Here is a 23,941-nt window from a genome sequence, read left to right on the forward strand (position 1 = left end):
GTGAGGATCGTCCTTCCTGGCTAGACTCCAAGCACCAGGTGGACGAAGACAGGGTGAACCATATACCAGTGTGAATCCAGTGCCTGGCAAAGTAATTTGTGATGACTATATATATATATATATATATATATATATATATATATATATATATTTGTGTGTGTGCATATAAATGCATATGTGCTATATGTTGTAGCCTTTAAGCAATAGCTCTCAAAACTTATTTTGTTGCTTTTAGTTGGCAACACATTGCATCAGTGGAGTAGCAAGTGTTTCACAGGGAGTTTATTTAGAAAGCCAAAATTTTTATAGTTAAGAAAAATGTGTCTTGGACTTCTGGTGGCTCAGTTGTTAGGGGTCTGCCTTTGCCTCAGGTCATGATCCCAGAGTCCTGGGATTGGGTCCCACGTCACACTCCCAGCTCTGTGGGGAGTCTGCTTCTCCCTCTTCTGGTTGCCACTCCCCCTGTTTGTGTTCTCTCTCTCTCAAATAAATAAATAAAAAATCTTTTAAAAAATGTGTCTCATTCTAAGTCACTGGAGTACCTTTCCAGTATGTCATTTAGGATATAGTGCCTCTGTTCTTTGTTAATCAAATATTTGTCTTAATTTGACAGTGTTCCATCTTTAATAGCAGAGAATGCTATGAAATTCAACAATAAGTTCTTTTGTTTTATGTCTTTTAAAAAGAAAACACACACATTCACGCATTCTTTATGAATGAATATATCTGTACAGCGCCTGTCATGCTGCTTGACACCCAGCAGGCACTCAATTTGTTGAATGTTTCTAAATCCTCACAGATAGATTGAATTTGTTTTAAAAAATCTTGAGCTTTGGGGTGCTTGGGTGGCTCAGTCAGTTGAGAATCTGCCTTCAACTTAGGTCTATGATACCAGGGTCCTGCAGAGCAGGGAGCCCGATTCCCTCTGCTTCCCACTTGTGCTTCTCTTGCTCTCTCTTTCTCTCTAATAAATAAAAATATTTTTTAAAAAACTTAAAAAAATCTTGAGCTTCTAATACATCTTATTTACTAGAGTATGTAGATTAGTTAGCCATATTTCATTGACTAAATTGATTTAAGTTTTATGATAGAAAAAACATTGTAATCAAGTACAATTTAATACATATAAAAGCTGTATAAAGTAACGCTAGAGATGTATGTATATTTATAAAGAAAAAAACGTCGATGTAGTTTAAGTAAACAGAAGAAAAGTCCATTGGTGAAACCAGTGTGAAAAAAATTGTGTCTGTTAAATAATAATGATTTGGTGATTATCCAACGACGGTAAAGTGAACAGAGTGAGTCCTTCAATAATAAAACAAACTAACCAGGGTGCCCGAGTGGCTCAGTTGGTTGAGCGTCTGCCTTTGGATCAGGTCGTGATCCCGGGGTCCTGGGATCAAGCCCCATGTCTGGCTCCCTGCTCAGCAGAGAGTCTGCTTCTCCCTCTCCCTCCACCTCTCCCCATGCTTGTGCTCTCTCAATAAATAAATAAAATCTTAAAAAATAGAATAAAACAAACCAACCAGTTTTCAATGTCACATTCTTTATATGGAACCAAAAAAATAGCATTTAATATTCCAGCTTTTGGGTGTTGGGAATGGTGTATTTCTTCCTACCCATTCCATTACATGAGATAAAATTCAGGTGCTTAAAGACTGTTTCTTTTTGAAAGCCCTTCCGAATGCTATTTTTCTAATGACTGTTTTCTTCTCCAGGAGAGCACACAGCTGCTACAAATGCCGCCAATGCAGTTTTACAGCTGCTGATACTCAGTCACTACTGGAGCACTTCAACACTGTTCACTGCCAGGAACAGGACATCACTACAGCCAATGGCGAAGAGGACAGTCATGCTGTATCTACCATCAAGGAGGAGCCCAAAATTGACCTCAAGGTCTACAGTCTGCTCAATCCAGACTCTAAAATGGGAGAGCCAGTTTCTGAGAGCGTGGTGAAAAGGGAGAAGGTGGAAGATAAGGATGGGCTGAAGGAGAAAGTTTGGACAGAGAGTTCAAGTGATGACCTTCGAAACATGACTTGGAGAGGGGCAGACATCCTGCGAGGCAGCCCGTCATATACTCAGGCAAGCCTGGGCCTTCTGACGCCTGTATCTGGCACCCAAGAGCAGACCAAGACTCTACGGGATAGCCCCAATGTTGAAGCTGCCCATCTGGCACGACCTATTTATGGCTTGGCTGTGGAGACCAAGGGATTCCTGCAGGGGGTGCCAGCTGGCGGAGAGAAGTCCGGGACCCTCACCCAGCAATATCCTGCTTCGGGAGAAAACAAGTCCAAGGACGAATCCCAGTCCCTGTTACGGGTAGGAAGGTTTAATTTTTAAATAATTCACCTATGTTGAAGGGAAAACGGGGAAACACACAGTCTCTAGATGTAGTATCAATTCATTCTTACCAACCGAAATGAAATAATCGGTGTCAGTCTGGGGACTTCTACTTGTAAGGCCGAAGTGCGTGCTAGAGAGTAGCTCGTGGGTGTTTGCGTGTACTATACACATACTCGATACGGTGGTAGGCAGTGACTTGTTTGTCACTACTCTTAGCTCAGATTGAATGTTGGTTAATCATTCCTGGTGATTATGCAAAACAGCGAGGCTGTATTTGGAGAAAGGGGTTCGGAATCCCAGAAGATTGCACATCTGTTGTGTTGAAATAGGTAAATGACTTTTAAATTTTAAGGTGGTGTGACACTATAAATGGTTAACAAGGAAATTAGCAGAGATTTAAAGCACAAGGCGTTGCAAAGCCCATGGTGAGATGTGAATACAGAAATGTAGTTTTTGAAAACTGACAGTATAATTATGTACAAATGACAATGCTTGTTATTGTTCAGTTACCAAAAAGGGGGGAGAAATGAGATAGACCTAAGTGTGAGTGGTGTAAAAGGCATCCAAAGAAGAGAAAGAACCATGCGTTGTATATGATCACACTTCTTTAGGAAGAAAGACATGGTCCCAGGTGGAAACACAAAACCTCTGAGAACGATAAGATCCTTGCTCTCTCTTCATGCTATGTAGCAATGTCAAGAAATATTTTAGATTTAGAAAATTCACAAACTCTCAGTACGTGATGCTTGCTTTTTGCCTAAGGCACCACCACTTCGACATTTCATCTTGACTCCAAGAACATTTTGAGCCTTCTGCATGATTTTGAAGCTTTGTGGGTGCCTAGAAGGTAGGATCAGAAAGCAGCTGACCTTTACAAAAGAGCCAGTTAGGAAAAGATAGCACAGTCAGCCCGATGCTTTGACCTACAGGCCAGAGACCATAGATCCATAGGTCTCTGGATGGATTCTGGAGAGAAACGTTTCTCTTTCCAGTGTCTGTGTGGCTACTCTGCTCTCATTTCCTGCAGATTCTCTGAAGTCTATCTGTGCTCTTCAGGTTTCCCCAGTGGAGTTGAGAAATGCCTCTTGAAGGTACACAGTTCATTATAAAAGCTGTTCCCTTTCCTGGCTGCAGTCATGCCCTGGAGCTAAGAGAAAGGCTTGAATGCAGAAGAGGCTATACCCCTTGTACACGGAGAAACAAAGACTCATTCCTGCAGGGAAGGAGCAACTTTATTATAAGTAACTTTCAAAAGAAGATAAATATTTCCTGGGCCTTTCAAAAGGGTATTCAACTCAGGGAGTTTCTTTCCAATAAATATACAGATGGGGCTGCAATTGTCAATGTTCATTATTTTCTTAGCATGTCAGGACTCATCTGGTTTCAAGTGGCTCTTTTGGTTTCTGGCTATACGGCTGGAAGATATGTCTTAAAGTTTTTAAATTTCATTTTGCATCTTGAGAGTGTGTTGTAATTGGGTGCCTTACATCCGTATCACTAGAGCTCTCCACCCATCTTTTTTTTTTCTTTTTCCATTAAAATTATTTTCATCTGAGACATCTTCATTCAATACCAGGTTGTTTGGCTCTTTTAGACTCTTTCTGGAATATTACCTTTGCCGCCACCATGTATACACACCGAGAATTTGGAACGATCGATGTTTTTTTATGTGGTTAAGTCCAAAGCCTGAGCATGAGAGTGTTACATTTTTTTGAGCAGATTGGGGATGATAATACTTTACTAAAAAGTTGTTTTTCTCAATTCTTCCACTTCCTTAATTCCCTGACTTCAAGTTTCTGTTGCATCATTGCAACTGTTTCTTTAGTTCCTCCACATTAGCTGCTGAAGTATGAAATCTGCAGCACTGGTTCACCATGTTCTACAAATAATCAAATTCCTAACCTTAGGATTTGTGATCTTTAAAGGTGATCATCTAACTATATCTTGAGAGATGACACAATTTATATATATATATATATATATATATTATAGTCTTGGCTCATTCTTCCTTGACTAGAGTAAAATGTGACTCTTTTAAGATTGATATTTTCATTGTGTTTGAATACTGCTTTTGGGAATCACCAGTTTTATTGGATATTTGGAATAGAAAGCATAGCTGATTTAATTTGTGGTGTATTTAGTGAATTAAAACTTATTAATGTCCACATATCTTAGATGATCAGCTTTTTAAGCCATTTAAGAGGGCTAAGAAGCAGAGTCCATTCTGATTATGAATTTGACAAGAATTCTGCTTTGGTGGTAGAAATTGGTATTGCTGAGTTATCATAGCGAAAATGCTTTGTCTTCCCTTCATTCCTCTGTCATGAGTAAGGAAAATCCCAGCAGAGTATCACCACCATATTTACTAAAGGCAAAAACAACGTGCTTTATTTAATTTTGTATTGTAGGAGTCTAGTTATTAGTGAAGGTGCTCTATAAAAGTTTGTAAATTCACAATAAAATATGCAAATACAGTTTGCATGTTTTGAATGGAAATACAGGTATCTGTGGAAATGTATGCCTACAGAATATCACATTCATATTTGAGTATAAATGGAAATGGAACTTGAAATTATCTTGCTCTTTGGCAGTTTTTTAGAAATAGTAAGCAACTTAAAAACAGAAAGTTGGTTTTAAAAGTCATTTTATTAAGTAGTGCATACGGTGTAGACTTCATAGAGTAAGTATGTATATAAATACATTTATCTATGTAGTTTCTAATATTAAAAGTAAAAACTTGACTATCAACTGACTACTATACAGATTGATAGCGAGAATCAAGCATGAAAATTTGTACAGCAGAAAATGTTAATTTAAAATGGTTCGACTATGTTGATTTATAGTGGAAACCTTTTTAAAGAGTAGGCTGACTGTATTTAGGGCCGTTCACAAAGCACATAATTATAATGTTGTTTTCAGGATATTGGTCTTTCTGATATATATATTTTTAACTGTCTTCAGTTATGAAATTTTGCTGCACTCAAAGTGAAGAAGGAAATAAATACAAGAATCATAGGGAAGAAGTAAGATTTCAAAAAATTTTTTATTAGTTTTTTTTTCTTTTGTTTTACCTAGATTAGGTAAGTGTTTGGCTTTTAGTTTCAGATTCCAAAGCAGATCATTTATGTATATTTTCATGTAGCGAATGTCTTTTATTTTTCCTCTGTTACCAGTATGGAATTGATGTTGTTACAAAACATTTTAAATTGTGTATGTGATCTGGGTGGACCATTGTGCTTTGAGGATGGCAGGGAGCACATTAGCATAAGCTTTATCTTGTAAATTGCTTTATGAAAATTAGTTTTTTGTTGTCTATTAACTACACAATGTTTCTGTAAAATCATTGGATTTTTTTCTTTTATGAGTAGGAAGAAGCATTAAAGACTTTAGACTCTGCTAGAAATAGTCCAAGTTTATAGGAAAACTTTGTGACTCTTTTAAAACTTCTAGAAGGATTTTATAAACATGAATAAGTTCCTGAAAATGTTTTGAAAATGCAGTGTTTTCATTTAAACTTAAGATTTGGCTCTGTGGAGAGGTTACCATATTTAACATTTTCTGTGCTAAAAGCAAAAGTTAATTGGTTTTAAATATTCAACTTGATGTTCCTTTCTCATTTTAAACTAAACAGTGTAGTGTAGTCAGAACTCAGTAACAGTCGTGTGCCTTTCTCTGGCCAGTTTCTTCTATGATGTGTATTTACACAAAGGTATTTATTTATTCCTTTTGTAGACAGACTCATACAAATGCAACTGTATTAGTCTTATGATTTCCTGAATAAGAAATTCCAGATCTCATTCTGGTAATTGACTTTTTAGATTGGATTTTATAACATAGAAAGCTATGTCTTTTAACTGACAACCACATTAATAGGAACAAAACATCTGTCATTAAATTTCACAAAGATTTTGCCAATATCATATGCAGTTTTTCTTTTAATGAAATGCAGAAGTATAATTGAGTTTAGATGGTAAATGTGTAGGGGGCGTTTATGGCAAATCAACATCCAGGTAAACATTGGCATGTCATAGTTGGGTAACTCATCGGCTCTAATTGTTCCGTAGGTTCAGCACCCTAGTCATTAGTACACTTTCTTCATGCATCTAGGGGAAAAATGATTTTAGATTCCAGTGTAAATTTATTTAGAGAAGTCTGTCCATTTAATGTGTACATTTTGCACCACTTGGTTTTGGCAGAAACCTTCAGCCATGGGCAGTGGGAGTTGAGTTCCAAGTTGAGCCACTGTCAAAGGCAGGGCCTCCCAGGATCTCCGTTCATCCCACTCTTGGGATTATAATGCCTGCCGTCCTCACAGAAGAGCTGTGCAGCTTGCTTAATTAATGTTTGTCAGGCCATTTGAGATCGTAAGATGCAGGGTTCTAGATAAGTACAAAGTAGCATGATTATTTGTTCGTTTTGTAAATGTGATACCACGACAGCACAAAGTAGATGTTATTTTCTCCTTGCTTCAGTGGTGTTAAATTTATAGTTTAAAGATTGTTGATACCGGACAGTCCATTGAGATGCAAAAATGTTCTTTTGGGGACAGTCCATTGGCAGCCAAGCGGACGTTCAAACAAGCGACAGTGTTGAATGCCTTTACAACCACTGACAGATCGAAGCAACTTTTTTAACTAAAGATGATTTCAAGGGAGAAGTCTGATACTGGTTTTTTCCCCCTTCATGTTCAATGAAAAATAAAAGCAGTTTTTCAATCATCCTTAGGTAGTCGTGATGTAACATGTTTACGTATATAACTTTTTCTAACTCTATTTGAATATTTACATATGGATGTACTTAATCCCAAAGAGAACAGACTATACCAGGAAAAATGGGAAGTGTATACCTCTGAGATCACTGGTTATGGAGCTTGGTTTTTTAGGTTTTTAGGCCACATTGATAAATTCTCTCTTTAGGTAACTGTTGATATTTGATTTGTTGATACTTGAATAAAATACTAAAAACCATTTACAATATCCAGAGATTAAAAATCCTTTTATCTCTGTGCTTTTGCCCCTGGATAGGTGAATTTCTGCTGTCCACCTATTAGAAAAGGATATGATTTAAATTCAAATGTAATACAGATTTATTTAAAAAATACAGTTCATTCATTAACTTAGTTAAATGTAGCAATGAACATGACTGTTTTGTTTTTATTAAATAAAATTTAGGTAGCTTTTTTTTTCTTTATTGGTTATTCATCTTTTATATTGGTTTACTATTTTTGACAGTAGATCATAGCTAAACCAATTTGATAAACATATATATATGTTTGATTTTATTGTCTTGACCAATGGGATTTTCTTTTATTCTAATTTCTTTTTTATAAGTCAGCTCCATTGGTTCAAGTATTTTTGGAAGCATGCTTTTTTCTTTTTTGTAACCTGGGCTTTTTGTGAAGCCTGGCATAGTTCTGCTGGCCCAGGTTTGTACGGCAGGGGAAGCAGATGTATCTTTTAGTGAATTGGGCTGTAAGTTTGTAGTCGCTGTGAAATGGTATCCTTCAGCACAGTATCTGTTAATTATTTCCTGTATAACTATCTTTTGCTTGGCTTCCTTTTCTCACAGACTGCATGAGTCAGGAGATAACAGGGCCCCAAAAGGAACCCATTGTTAAATGTTCTTTCTTAGATGTTGGAAATGAAGAGTATATAAAAGGTGGCCCAAGTTTCAGGAGCAACAGATGGAGAATGATTCAAAAGTGTGTCAGCCATGAGCTACGCAGCCTTGATGTGAATCTAGTACTTTTCTGGCAAAGTCTGATCTGATGGACGGATTTAACAGAAGTGTTGATTCCCTAAAATGCCAGGAATTTTTTTTTTATTTTGGATTTTTGTATATTTTGTTATTTGATGCCAACAAGAGAGTAAATATTGTTTCCATTGTCGTATTCTTTACCCACTTTTCCCTTTGACTCTCTTAGGGAACTTTCACTAAGTATTTATACACAAAGACACTGACTAGTGTGGAATGGTCTACTGGTTAACTCAAGGAAGATTGGCAAGTAGGATAGTGCTGCATGTAAGTTGTGTTATGAGTTCAAAGAAATGCAAACATATCAGGGAAGTTTGAAGAATCTGTTTCTTTCATTTTGGTGAAACAACATCCTGATTTATAGATGTCTGTAATTAATTATAATTTATAAATAAAATAGAACCAGGCATATGATTTTATTTTAGAAAAAAATCCACAATACTTAATCTTTAGGCATCTTTTATGTTATTGGTGATTAGAAGTAAGGCAAAGGAATCTTTCTTTTCTTTTGTTTTTGTAAATACAGGATGTTTGTTAATAAGATAAATTCAGTGATTGGTATCATTATTTATGTCAGAATGATCAAATAGCTCTCACACATAATTTTACATGTTAACATTCCTCTTGAAAAATATAGTTTCTCAATTTAGAAGGTTTACTTTTGGCATATTAATTACAAAAGCGATGAACCATTTTATACCCTGGAAATTTACCTATTTGTAGCATCATGATTAACCAGAAAAAGATATATTATTATTTTTTTAAGATTTTATTTATTCATGAGAGACACAGAGAGACGGAGACACAGACAGAGGGAAAAGCAGGTCCATGCAGGTCCATGCAGGGAGCCTGACGCTGGACTCGATCCTGTGACTCCAGGATCACGGCCGGGCCGAAGGAAGGCACTAAGCTGCTGAGCCACCCAGGGATCCCCATAGATATATTTTTTTAAAAGGCAAGATATACTTTATAATTCTACTAACATTTAAAAAAAAGATGAAAAGTGATTACAAGTCAGACATTTATGTGACTTAGAATACAAGCAAAGATTTTTAAAATAGATTTTTAATAAGCACAGTATTTTGTTTGAGAAAAGTGATGAGACCCATGGCAGTGTGTTTTATTGAATTCCATTTGCCTGTAGTGTTATATTTGTTAAATTTTGTTTACATTTGGATATTCAAGACTTATACTAAGTCATGAAGGAAAAGTCTTGGTAGATAAATGTCCTGTAAAATTATCTATTCTCAGGGAATCAACTTCAGGTGTTTACTCAGTAATGTAGTGGATAGCTTGAGAATCCCTCATAGCTGCCCAATTTGAATTCTTGATGCGAAAGACAAAACCTGATGAAACTACTTCAGAACAATTGGATATGAAAGCATTAAAAAAAAAGAACTTAGTTAACATAGATGGATACTTATAATTGATTGCCAAGTCATTTAGTATTTCAGTTTCTAGGATTAAGAGTTTACTGCCTTTCCATTAGTTTATTATTGGATTAACAACTTTCATCCTCACCAAACCCTTTGAGGTTGAAGCTATTATTATCCTTTTTATTTAGGTAAGGAAACTGAGGTAGAGAAATTAATTAATCTGCCCGAGGTCACACTGCTTTTAATGGCAGAGATGCAATTTTGATGCTGGCAGTTCGACTGGGGTTCATGTTCTTCACCACTGCATGGCCTCTTTCGACTCTCCACGATCTGTTCATAAATGCTTGGCTGACTTTCTGCAATTTCAGAAAAATTTGTTCCATAAAACATATACTCTTCATGTGTTTTGTGTCCAAAACAGAAAAATAACTTTTTGAAAATGATGCAAATGATAGATGGTTTTCAAAAAAGAAGTATATCTGTATTATCATACAGAACACTACAGAAAATGAAAACCAGTCATAAGTTCCAACCTATAAATACTTTTCTATTCATATGTTGGTTTCTAATTTATTTTTTATATGCATGCAAATATAAATTTTATTCTTATATGGGGTCATTGCCTCACTCTTGTAATCTTTTTTTTTTATTTAACAATATATTTTAGACATCTTTTCTCATCAACAAATACAACTTACAATATTTGGTTTAGTGTCTCCATGTTGTACTATGAAGTAGTTATATCCTAATGTGCTCAGTGAAGCCTACTGGTAAACATTTAGGGGGCTTTCAATTTTTAGTTATAAAGAAACTTTGATGGACTTCCTATTGTGTGTTATTTTATTGTTTTGTCATTTCCTTAGGATAGTTTCTTATTATTCCAGCTACTTTAATGAAAAAAAAAACATGACTGATAACAAATAATGTTCAATGTCCAAATCACCATCCTCTAAATGGGTCATTTTTAAAATACAAAATAAATTCATTCTTAAATAATGCTTAGAGAATAATATCCTAGAAAAATTTAATTAAGAATTAACTGCTAAACTGGAATTGACTTACTAAATGATGAATGCAGATAATTAAGGAAAAGGCAAATAATCCTAAAGAGTTATTTCTTACCATGTATATGGTATATAGCAATTGACCAATAGCCATGACTATAGTATGAAATGCTTACATATTGCATATGCAGCAAAGTTTATTTTGTAGAGAAATTTATTTTCAAGCAGGACCTATTTTCTTAAGTAGAGTTGAGTCATGAACAGTCAACTCAGGTAGGTAGACTTGCCTTTTTTAGGGGAGAAATTGCTGTTTTCCTCGTTTTAGTTTTGTTCCATGGACAGTGTTCTGCTGTGCTTCACAATTTCTCATCCTAGTTTTAAAGTTTTTACCTTACTTATGTGTGTAATAGATTTGGTGGGTAATGGTGTGGGTTTTGAGGGAACATAACAGAGAAGTTGATTTTTTTTTCTTTAAAACATGGAATTTAATGATCTTCATTTCAGTGTTTTGCTGAAATATTTATATTGATTCCATTAGAAAGTATTTTTCTTTTAAAGACTTTTCAGAATGTCAGCTAGAACATTCTTTGTTATTCCTTAATAAAGTATTAGAAGGACAGGAGCACAAGAATACTTTCTCAATTAGTATTGAGGTTGTGCTTGTTATATGCCACAAATACAGAGTTTCAGGCTATTCTTACCAACTAATAGCACTTAGAAAAACATCCATGGTGTCATTTTTATATGCAATGTAGTCAGACTCGTGTAGGGGAATTTGAAAATATATAAATATTACATTTGAGAGAGCTATTCACTTAAAAATAATTACTTGTTTTTTTTTAAAGACTCAGTATAAAAATAAAAAAAGACTCAGTATAGAAGTTTAAAATATCTTTCCTGGTACATTAAAAAATGAAAATACTTTTCTTTACCTATAACTTCATAGAAGCATATCTGTTTCATAAAATATGGTACAATGAAAACACTGCTGGCCGTATATTAGGAGATATGTATGTTCATTTTACTTCATTCTTCCTGTCAAGAATTTACAACTTTCTTGATTGAAACTTTCTTTATAATTCAAGAAAATCTATCTATTTTGGCTGAATTATGTATTTATTCAAAAGAAGTTGGAGGTTTTTAAAATGTGGATTACCTAGCTAGGCAATCTATGATCTACAGATTAATTATCTAGTTAATATGACTACCAAAATTTTAGGATATATATATATATATGTATATGTATACATATATGTATAGACATATACACATACGTATATGGCCTAAAAGTAAAACTGGAGGTTTTATATGTATACACATACACACACACACACACACACACACACACACACACACACCATGTGTGTCTATAATTTAGGATGGATTTTAAAATCAAATTGAAATTTAGAGCTTGCCTCAAGTTCATATGTGATTTAAATATTTCAGAAGACTCCAAGATATATACTAATTATTTTCGAGAAGGATGTCTAGGCTGCTGAGGTCACAGTTGGGTTTGGAGGTGGGTGTGTCCCACCTTTAATGGGCTGTCTTTAGTGTGAATCAGGCTTGACTGGATTTTATGTTCTGGTAAAATTAGATTTCATGTTTTCTTTTTACTCTTCCCTTGTGATGCAGTGGAAAGAGGACTGGATTTTGGAGGCAAGGAGGTTTTGTGTTCTAGACTCACTTTGTGACTAAATAGCCGGGTGACCCTGACTGAGTCATTCAATCTTTGTGCACTGTTTCCTCTGGAAAATTATAGAGCTTGAAGTATACAATTACTCATCTCTTTAAAACGGCAAATTCTAGGGACAAGTCAATTTTCTATAAAACCTTAAACTTTCAGGTCTGTGAGGCTACCTTAAGAAAAGTCTTATTTTTTAAACTCACTACTTATTCCTGGTGTCCAAAGAGATATCACATACTTGATGTATGCATTCTTAAATCAGATTTCCCTCTAATGACCAAGAATCTATAAGTTATCAAAAAAATACTGTCACAATGCAGTCTGAAATCTTCAACAATTATATTCTTTGAGCTTTTTTGAGCTTATCTCACAGAATATAGCTCATTCTTTCAAAATAAATTGTTTTAAAGAATCATGTTATTAAGGGCTTGCTTGTGTATGATGATAAAGGGAAGTATGTACAATGAAAATAAAATAATTCTGGTGAGAATTTGACATGCTTGAAGTCTATTTCCTCAGTTTTTTGGCATTGAGCGGTGATGCCTGTTTTGTTCACAGTCAGATGTTCAAATCAGAGTTTTGGATGCAGAAACTAATTTTAGTAGGTGGGGTGCAAATTTCTTATGAGTCCATGAATAGACTCTAATCCCAGCTGTTTCATTACAATTATAAAAATAAAATTGGCTGTGAATCATTCAAACTCAATTTAATGGATGTGAATAATTCAGTTCATCCCACTGAAATCTTAAAACTATAAACCTATCTTAGATTTTTTATGCTCCTTCAGACTTAGTATCCCTTATGCACATATGACTTACTTGAAGTATCACTGGTCATGATGAAAATGACCATATTTCCACTCAGTTCCTGTGGGCTTTGGGAGAGGAGCTGGTCCCTAGTATGAGGTGAGGGACGAAATGGAGAAGCAATTGGGAAGAGTCTACAAGAAAGAGAAAAGGATGTTTAATTAGTATCTCTTGGCTTTTTCTTTCTCATTAAAATATACATGTTCATTATAGACATTTTAGAAAATATAAGAAAAAATAAGAAAATGACTGCTTAGCACTTCAGTGCATCCTTTTCTGGACACACACGCACATACACACTCACACACCCCTACACACATAGACATATACATACAAATACAGGTTTATAGGCTTATTGTTAAATAACCTCCAGTTTTACCTTATAATAAATGGTAAACATTTTTCCATATTAGCATATATTCTGCTACATCATATTTATTGACCTCATGGTTTTTCATTATATGTTGTACTAGTTGTACTAGAAAAGATGATTATTGATTACTTGTGGTTGGACATTTATTTCCAGTTTTTGCTATTATAAATAGTGTTGTATTGAATATCCATGTAGCTAAATAATTGTATCTTGCTTACAACTTTAAATTGTTAAAATTGATTTCCTTATAATCAGGTGCCTCTACGGGATGATACAATAACAGAATTTATTGGCAAGTATAAATTATTTTACCAGGCTGTGTATATATACTCTTGGGAAACAGAAAAATAGTATCACTTCTTGACTTTAATTAGCTGGAATTACCTCATAGTGGTAGCTAAGAAATAGAAATTCTAATATTTTCTTTAAAGATCATTATAGGGGAAAAAGTTAATATGATGGTTTGAATAAAGTGTATTTCTGAAGCACCAACAAATAATCAGGCAATCTGTTTACTTTTATAAGTTGAAAGATAGACTCCTTAGTTACCTTGGTATTCAAAAATTGTCTAAATAGTATAATATACTAAAGTGAGTCTTACAATGTAAATATATAAAGATAGATAGATAGACATACATGTACTATCTCAAGGGATTTAGCTGTCTCCATGTACTATCTCGGATTTAGCTGTCTCCAAATCTTCTTAAAGCTAATATGTTTTGATGAACACATAAGGTTGATGCTAATAACTACTCAATGAAGTGTTTGGCACACCAACTCTACATTGAAATATTTGAATTTATTTTAATTTACTTAAGGTCATTTACATAGTTTATTGTAAAGTAAGAATAAAAATCAAGTGTTAAAAGGAAGTGTAGAAAACCATTCTAAACTCTGTCTCTTTTCATGTGCTTTTCCAGGCATCTTACTGCTATATGCAAAGTCCTTTCATAATATTAGAGACTGGGTGGTTGTATTTCTAGTTCATTAAATTTCAACAAAATACCATTTTGTTTGTTTTGTTTGGGTGACTCAAGTGCATAGTTGGTTGTGTCTAAATTTAACTATACTGATACTCACCTGGGTTCCAGATTTATTTTCAAAGAACCAACATGCATTAGGCCAAACTAACCTAGACTCCAAAAACTTGAAAGAAATATAAACCCAAAATAAAAGATTACTTTGTAGAATCATTCCTTGAAATATTGTTGTCTAACTTTTCTTGTCATCCAATAAATAGTTTAGCACCTACTAGGTTTCAGAAACCATGAAAGACGCTATTAAAGATATGACTATGAGTAAATCAGGATTCCTGCCCTCATGTAATACAGTTGTTATAAGTAATAAGACTGGTATATGGACAAATATAGTATACAAAAGACTTCCATAAAAGGGAACAGAAGAGAGAAGAACAGAGGTCTTTGGGTGTTTAAAGAGGAACAGATCACATTCAGTTAAGTGGCTAAAGATCATGGTCATAATGTGTTTTCTAAACTGGTTTTGGAGAAAAGCCTGGCCTTTCAGTGGGTGAATATGACAGCATGGAGGGCAAGCTATGTAGTTAGAACAATGTGAGATGTGCTTAGGGAACTTTGAGGATGTAGATAATAGAAGAGCTTGACCAAAAGATATGTGCAGTGTAATTTTAGGAACGAAGACTTGGCGTATAGGTTAGGAAAATTTCTTTAAATGCGTATTTAAAAAAAATAATTTCACAAGGAGATAGCCATCATGAGATTTGGAGCCAAGGATGGTTTGATCAAACCTTTAATAAGGTTAATACAGCATTTTATGTAGGATACCTGGAAGGGTGTGGGTAGGTGCCCAGATTTAAGGTGAGGGATGTTAATTAGTAGGCTAAACTTTTACCCTATGAGTAACAAAGACTTCTTGCTAGGATAGTGAAAATGAGAAATGATTCCCATAGACACAGTAGATGTAGAATCTCCAAGAGTTTTTTATGTGTGTTGATGACCAAGAGGATGGGGATTATGATGAATGAGGCTTTGAGTTTGGAAGAGGAGTCTAATAATAGCTAACATTTGATAATCACTGTGGGCCAGGCCCTGCTCTTTATTCTCTAGTAACTCATTGAATCTTCACAATAACTCCATGACATAGATGCTACCTTTAATTTCATTTTATAGAAGTTGAGTCTCATAGATGTTTAAGTCGCTAGCCAAAGTCAAATGGCCAGTTAGTGACTGGGTCAATCTAGATCGTGACCCTGTAGTCTGGCTTTAAAGTCCACATTCTTTGCTCTATTGCTTTTGGGTGAATGGTAGCATCATTAGCAAAACTCTAGAGTGAACTGTTCTTTAAGTGTAAAGTAATGAAGCTAGTCTTAAACCTACAAAGTTTGCAGATGCAAATATCTGATGGATAACAGGAAATGACATCAATTATAAGAAATACAGGAGTTGGAATGACTTCTAAGTTCATTGGCATTCATTTAATAGAGTTTATATAGAAAGCTGATTTGTACAAAATATTTTAGGAGTAATATCAACATGGACCTGCTATGGACACTGACTCTTCAAGTCATTTGCAGACAAGTGGGGGAGATAGTGTTCAGAAAAATGATTATAGTTTAAGAAAAGGGGTGTCAAGTGCTATTTAGTGAAACAAAACGTGGTATTTTATTTTATTTATTAAAACTTTTTTAGAGGAAGAAATGACCTCTGCTTAATCTGGCCATCAAGGAAGGCTTCCCGGAATAGGTTACTTTTAGTTGGTTTTGAAAAGGGTTGGAGTTTAAATAGATGGTGATGGATGGAGCAGGGGATTACCGGGGTACAGGCAACAAACAAACAAATGAAAAAGAACTTTGGTGTTCGGAAAACTTGAAGAAGAAGCAAAATCCTGAAGTCAAAAGAGAATACAAGTAGAAGGTGAGCTTTGTTACTAAAAAAAAAGGATAGTGGCCGAGCCCCCCTCTAAAGTGAAAGTTACTATTTTGATATTTATGAGAAAATTTTAAGATCCTCTGTGTATGGCAAAATCTTTTTAATTGATAGGCTTTAGAAATTCACAGAAGCATGCATTCCTCAAGAGTCTCATTATATACATACTAAACACAAAGGAAAGAGTAAGTTTGAGAGCAGAGTTGGGTATTTTAATCAAATTCTGAGGTAAAAATATAATAATTTTATTAATTAGTGTAAATAAGCTTCAGAAAGTTTTTTTTAAGTTTTTGAAACATATACATATGGTTTATATAAATATGTATATAGTGTATGTGTGTCATGTACTCTTTTATTCAAATATAAGTTAAAATAACTCAGGGCCACTGCTTTCAAATCTAAGTGAAAACTATTCTTGAATACCATTTAAAAACGTATACCATACATACTATACAAATTTGATTCATTATATATAAGAACTATTATATTTTAGTTTTTGTATTGTTCTGGTTTATTCACTAATCATTTCTTCTAGATTTAATCCATGGGCTCATTTTCATGTCTTATTTTTACGTAGAAAGAGAGATTCTTGCTTGCAATATGTCACCTGTTTTTTAATAGCTAAAACTGTTACGTATCTTAATACTGTATTACATTAAGTCATTTTAAAAGCATTGCTTTCCCTTTTGTTTAAAATTCCTACAGTCTCTGAGATATTGGTAGGGGGTTAATGGAAGTCTTGATTAAAATCTTCCAAGCTTCAAGGCTTTCAGTTCCTGTAAACAATTTGGATCTGAGAGATAAGCTTATTTTTTTTACTAGTCTATTTACTGATTTAATATTAAGAAAAATTATAAGTTTTTTCTCTTGTTTTATTTTAATAAGTAGACATTAAAACGTATTTTAAAAGGTCAACCACAGTCCGTTCTGTGATGATCACAGAATTTTTGGCAGTCAAGTTAAAAAATTCCCCAAAGATACAGCCTAATCGTTTAAAAGTAAAGGAGCTGTCTTGAGCATATCAATTTTCCATTATTTAAGATAAGCCTTTCAAGTTTTTATATCTAAACTGCTTTTTTAAGTGTTTTTTCCCAAAGTTGAAAGACCATGAACTCTAATCATTAATTTATAAACCTAACTTGCTTCATAATAGCTAGCCAAACTATAGGTGGATAGAAGTCTCTGAGATAGGTAGAAGTTATAGTATAGTTGAGATTTACATTTGGACTCACGAGCTTGTAGTCATTAATTATCCATCTTTTTTACAGCCCAAATTGGTCCTGCCTTTTTCTAGGACAATAGTCTGCACAATATTCTAGATCAGTCAAAAGTCTTAGTCATTCTATTTTTAACAAACTGGATGACTGTTCAGACATGGCAGGTTTGCATGGGATTGAGTTGGCACCCCTGTAGTTTCTAATCCTTATGATTTTAGTGTATGAATTTCACTGTGATAGTATGAATGGGATTTTCCCAGGGACTGAAATTGAAATCTGTTGAAGTGTGTGTGTGTGTGTTGGAGGTTTTTCTCTGAAGCAAGGGACATTTGGACAAGTTTGGAAAACAGAACAAAGATAAGAGAGAAACAGCAAATACCACGTCTAATAATTTAGCCATTTGTGAATTTTGATCTCCTAGTAGATTACAGTCTCCTAAGAGAGAAGGACTGTGCCATTTTTATATTTCTATTTCTCATTGGCCCTGCCATACTCCTCATCTCTTAGGAGGTCTAGAATCGATATATTTTTAATTGACTAGAATCCTATGAGGATATATGCACTTTTAAAAAAATTTGGAAAACCATATCTTAATTTCTGCATGAGACTGCAGTGCTGCTTGTATAATTTTTCTACCATAGTTTATATAAACTACATAGTTTATTACAAACTGATTAATCTTTGAATACTCTTTAGGACCAAAGGATTAGGTAAGTTATTTCTTACCTAATTTCAATAGGTAAACCTAATGCAATTTTTTTTCAATAACCATTAAAGTTTAAAAAAAAAATAACCATTAAAGTTTAATATTATTTAGTGAGTTGCTTACTCTGGAAAAAATCAATTATAGCAATTTCGGGTTCACATAAAAATTTTAAAAATATTTGAGCTTTACTGGGCCATTTTTAAATTTGAGGGTTTTTTGTTATCTGGGAAAGCAGAGATTTCTCAGAGCTCACAGAATTTTTTTGATACAAGAATCTAGAGAAGCAGTCTGCCAATGTGTTTCTAGGCTTTAAAAGAGTTCCAGTAAAATCTAAAAGATTTATCTTTATTTTTAAAAATCCGAATCCAATATTCATTTTCTTTTGTAAATTCTTTTTAAAAAATTAGTTCCAGGTTTGATTTTGGTTGAAGTAATTATTCTTATGCACAGCTAGTAGTTTATAGAGCATGATGATCAACATTGTGTAGTCTAAAATGTGGGAGGAAAGTTTTGCCATACTTCTGTACTGCTCCCTTCTAAGGAAGGGGGGGGATCTTTTAGAACATAGGGTTCTTGGCCCAAGATAAGAGGAAATGTACAGTGGGATCATTTATCCCAATAGACCAAGTTGAGGAGATAAAAGGTTTACAGCCTGGGAAGCTTGATAATCAAGAAGAGAAAGGTATTCATTGATAGTTTTCCTGGTGTTTGAAAGGTTTTGTGGACCGAGGAATGCATGTGTGGTTTATTCAACAAATCCAACCTCATCATCTTAATCTCCTGGCCTTGAAGAAATGAGTAAAAGTACTGGGTTGTATTTGTGGAATTGAAATCTATAGAGGCACAGAGTTTTGTTGGAGTTTTTATTTGTTTTCTTGACCCTTTAGGAGATGAGTGGAGGGAGAGAGAGAGAAAGGGTCTAACTGTGTGCCAAAGGAAGCTGGTGAATTTACTCTGTTCCTAGGGTTGAGGATGTTGAATTGTGTCTACTCTACAGTATCCTTCTGGTTCCAGATTTATGAACTTTCAGGATTGGAATCCATGCAGAGAGGAAGGAATGGTGAAGACACGATCAAAGTCAGGAAAATATTGCTATAGTCTTGTCCTACACAGTTATTTTGTTTGGGTGGTTTACAGAGATTTATCTCCTTCAGTCGTCTGAAGGTGATGTAGTAAGTCATTTGCAGGTAATGAAACTCCACTTAGTTCCTTTTTTTCACTCAGAGGCTAATCTGATTAGCTCTAAAACATTTGTTCATCTTTTTATTCAGTATTTGAACTATGCCTATGGAAGACATATGGATTTAAATAGTACTTGGCTTACCATCTGCTGATAAGGGAAAGTGAGATGCTAAATCAGAGTGGCAGGAAAGTCTATTTCAGTAGAAGCTATTTCGATCTGAAATACTGTAGGCAATCTTACAGAGTATTTTAATTGGGATTATATTGATGTGTGTTCGTAAAAGGGGCACATTCACTGATATGGTTCAACTTATATAATCATTAAATTTATATATCAGTATAGAGATGTGAAGCAATGTAAAATTTTGATCCCATTAATTAAAGACTTTTTTCCCCCTAAAGTAGTCACTTATGGGAAAACCTTTCTGATGCATTTATTTTAACAGAATGGTATATTTGATGTCTCGTGGTGGAAATTAGAGTGCAAAACATCCACTTTTCAGATAAATTCTTTAGAAATATAAAAAACACAATTTATTCTTCTAATACAGTACTTATTTGTGGAATAGTTTTATGGTAAACTACATTTTATGGTAAAAACATTCTGAAAATCTAACTTAACCTTAAGAAGATTAGAAGAAGAAAAAGAAAATATCTCTTTTCATGGTAATAAAATGCTGATGTGTAATGCTACGAAGTCTATAATTATGCTATATTTATGTGTCAAGTTAAAATTCTGAGAATGTAGAATCGTCCAGGCATTAAGAATGATAGGAAATATAAAATAATCATATATATGTGTATGTGCATATCAATATATATGCATATATAATATATATGTATATAATTTTGATAAACCAGATTTATTTTTGTTTTTCAAATTATTGGCTATTCTTCCCTAAAATGTGTGCCTGGCATGTCACTTTTGATTGGGGTAATACAAGGGTCAGTAACACATGGTTTCTGCCCTCTAGGAAGAAAGACAGACAAAGATGGTACTCCTACATGTCCATATGTATGCCACTCACTTTCACAGGCATCATCTCAGTTAATTCTCTGAGCAACACTGTGATGCTGAACATTTGCAACTCTATTTTATTTTTTTTATTTTATTATTTTTTAAAGATTTTATTTATTTATTCATGAGAGACACAGAGAGAGAGAGAGAGAGAGAGAGAAAGAGAGAGAGGCAGAGACACAGGCAGAGGGAGAAGCAGGCTCCGTGCAGGGAGCTCGACGCGGAACTCGATCCCAGGTCTTCAGGATCACACCCTGGGCTGAAGGCAGCACTAAACCGCTGAGCCAGCGGGGCTGCCCTACAACTCTATTTTAATGAAGACACTAAGGTATAGAGAAGTTGACTAAGTTGCCCCAAAATAACACAGTTAGTTTAATTAAGTTTAAAGATTATATGACAAGTTCCCATGGTGCACTGGGCACTGTTCTAAGTGCTAAGAAATACAAGATGAATAAGACAAAGTCCTTGCCCTTGAACACAATCTGTGAGGAGACAGAATCATAATGGGATGATTTTTAATGCAAAGTAGAAAGTGTAGGAGCAGAGAAGCACTCAGGATAGGCACCTGTCTTGGCCTCGGAGGTCCTCAAGGACTTATTGAGGGAGATGATGCCTGAGCTGAATTTTGGTTTGATGACTAGAGATGGAATGAGAGACCCAGGCCAAGGATTCACAGCATTAGTTAAGTACTAGAGTCATGAACCAGCTTACATGCAGTTTATCTAGAATGGCATTGTATAGTCCAGTAGTACATAGTCACATGTGGTTGTTGAGCACCTGAAATGCCACTAGTGTAAAAAATGCAGTGTGCTGTGTGCATGAAGTATCTACCAGATTTCTAAGTCTCGGCATGAAAAAATTAACATTAAGCTATCACATTAACAATCTTATAATAGTTGCATTTTGAAATGACAATGTTTTGAATATATTGAGTTGAATTAGATACACTTCACAATTTTACTTAGATTCAGTGAATTTAACTCACTGATTTAACAAATTAGAGATGGTTTGGTGTTTGGGAGACTTTAGAATTTTCCATAGTATGGCTTATGTTCATATTGTTTTGTTGGTGCATTTGAATTATTGAAATGAGAGATTTGGGGTGCATTGGTCTTATTAAATAGCTGGGCACCTCATTCGCTTATTTCCACAGGAGAATATGAGACAGATCCTGAAATCATATGCACAGTACATCATTTCGTGGAATTATTATTTTTTTTTAATTTGGAAACTTTGCATTCAATTTATTGCAGATAGGTTTACAGATTTTAGATGTTTATGACTACTCTTTTTCTAGTCTAAAATAATTGCTGATTTGAACTAAGATATTTTCTGAATGTTCTTTTCTGCACGAATCTTTTTAAGGTATAGAACTTCAGAAATTTCTGTCAAACTTTGATTATACCAGTTTATCCCCCCCATCATTATTGAAATGTCCTGTGTCAGTTTTCTTTACAGAGGAACTCATGAGGATCTAATTGAGAAATCTGGAACAGCCTGGAACACCAGGGTCTTACAATGTAATTGGCACAACACACATCAGCACTTCAGATCCTGTTGAGGGGCTGTCCTTTCTTAGATGTGGTGATCCACGTTGGTACTGGATGAATCCCTTTCAGTTGATTTTGCCAGGTTCTACAACTGGGTCTGTGCCTCAGACACAGAATGTCTTTCTCAAAAGCAGGTATTATATTTATTTTTGTAACATTCACTCTTAGGAATACCACAGTTAGGAATAGCAGCACAGTATTCTCATTGATATATTACAAACCACTGCAAAATTACTGATGAATTAGCCATGTCCTTTTTGCATGTCAGAAAAGAGCACTCTCCTGTCTCTCTAAGAGAGCAAAAAAACCAGGTTACCTATAAATATTCTAATGCTTATGACGGCAAATGGCACCATCTCAGCAAATAAATGCCCTTTCTATTCTTTCTCTCTTTCCATTCAAATCCTTCCTTTCACTCCCATTCTCTTTCACTATCACATTGAGTTATTCCATAGATTCAGAAGCTCTCTTTGCAAAGAGGGTGGTGTAAAACTCTTCATATGAGAGGAATTAAACCGTTAGTCTCTTGGAAGTAGAAGATTGTTATACCAACCTTCTAATCCCTGCCCCATCACAAATGCCTGGCATGGGTTCTCCTCTTCTGCTCAGATTACGTAGGTGTGGCCTGTGAGGTGGTACCTTGCTTGGCAAGGGTACTTGCTTCAGGTATTTGGAAGATGTTATGTTGTCAGGCCAGAGAAAGCTTTTTAAGTCACTATGCTAGTGTTTATTTCCAAATCTGATTTCTCTTGCCTTGAATATGTTTCCGAATACACAAGAAGACATGATCTTGGTGTTGAGGGGTATAGATTTTTTTTTTAAATACTCTTAACTGAGGTATTTGTTTCCGTTTCACCAGTGTTACAACAGGTAGTGTTATCAAAGATATCTTGTTCCCAGAGCCATCTAGGCTAGATTACTACAAGTGTCAAAGGAAATGCACCTGAAAATGTGGATGTGCAACGCTGAATTACTCTCCTGTTTCTCATATCGGCAAATTATTTGAAAAATAACTGTGTTCAGAATTGTGCTAGATCAGAATGACAATGAAGGTAGAAATGTTGAATCAACATATGGAAAAAACGTGTCTCTATTTTCCTGTCCATGTTTTCCTCAGTATAAGAAATTTTTGTTCTGAATCTTTTTGTCATGTTAAGATGCCCTTGGTGACATTCTTTGGAGCCACTTATTTTCATCACATGATGAATCTTTTTTCGCCCCTATTTCTCTGTCTTTGGAACAAGTGTATCTTGGATATGCCTGATACATACGACTTGATGGTGTCCACCAGCTTTTCCTTTCAGTGGTAGGCATTGCTATGGTTATTAAGAAGTATTCAGAGGAAAAAATGTAGATTTTTCTTAAAGGAGTAAGAAATGCAGGGTGTTGTAGGATAAAAAGTGGAGACACAATTGTGGCAACTGTGGCAGCTGTACATGTGGTATTGGAATGATGATATAACATTTACCTTGTCAGACACCGAAGCAATGGAATTGTCTTATCAGAATTGTCTTAGGTTCTCACTTTTCCCCCTCCTGTTTCCATCTTATTTCTTTTCTTTTTAAAGATTTTATTTATTTATTAATGAGAGACACACAGAGAGAGGCAGAGACATAGGCAGAGGTACAAGCAGGCTCCATGCAGGAAACCCAATGTGGGACTCCATCCCGGGGCCCTCTGATTATGCCCTGAGCCAAAGGCAGATGTTCGACGATTGAGCCACTCAGGCATCCCTTTCTTTTCTTTTATAGAACAATTTGATGAAATTAGAGATACTAATTCATTTTTAATAATTATACAGTACTTATCTATTGAAAAAATTATTTCTAACTAAATGTGGGCAAACTGGAAGTATATGATTAGCCCAGATTTTATTATAGCTTCCATAGTTGTCTTACATTTTTACAGATAGTCAGAGGATCGCATTGCCATTACTTAGGGAAGAGTCATCATCCATATTTTGAAAAATGAGTGGCAAAAGTGATGACATTCTGTTTCTTCTCACTGTTTTCTGATTTC

General features: G+C 34.7%; 1 protein-coding gene across 7 annotated transcripts in view; it reads left to right on the top strand.

The window, feature by feature from the left end:
• Nucleotides 1-23,941, top strand: part of TRPS1 (transcriptional repressor GATA binding 1) — a 252,976-nt gene that overhangs the window by 79,149 nt on the left and 149,886 nt on the right. For all 7 annotated transcript variants that reach the window (XM_072734031.1, XM_072734027.1, XM_072734028.1 and 4 more), the window contains one exon: nt 1,719-2,322. In XM_072734031.1, coding sequence (XP_072590132.1) covers nt 1,719-2,322 — 604 coding nt within the window. The remainder of the gene's footprint in view (nt 1-1,718; nt 2,323-23,941) is intronic.

This window comes from Vulpes vulpes, chromosome 13, assembly GCF_048418805.1.
Source record: "Vulpes vulpes isolate BD-2025 chromosome 13, VulVul3, whole genome shotgun sequence".
In the NCBI taxonomy this organism is placed as follows: domain Eukaryota; kingdom Metazoa; phylum Chordata; class Mammalia; order Carnivora; family Canidae; genus Vulpes; species Vulpes vulpes.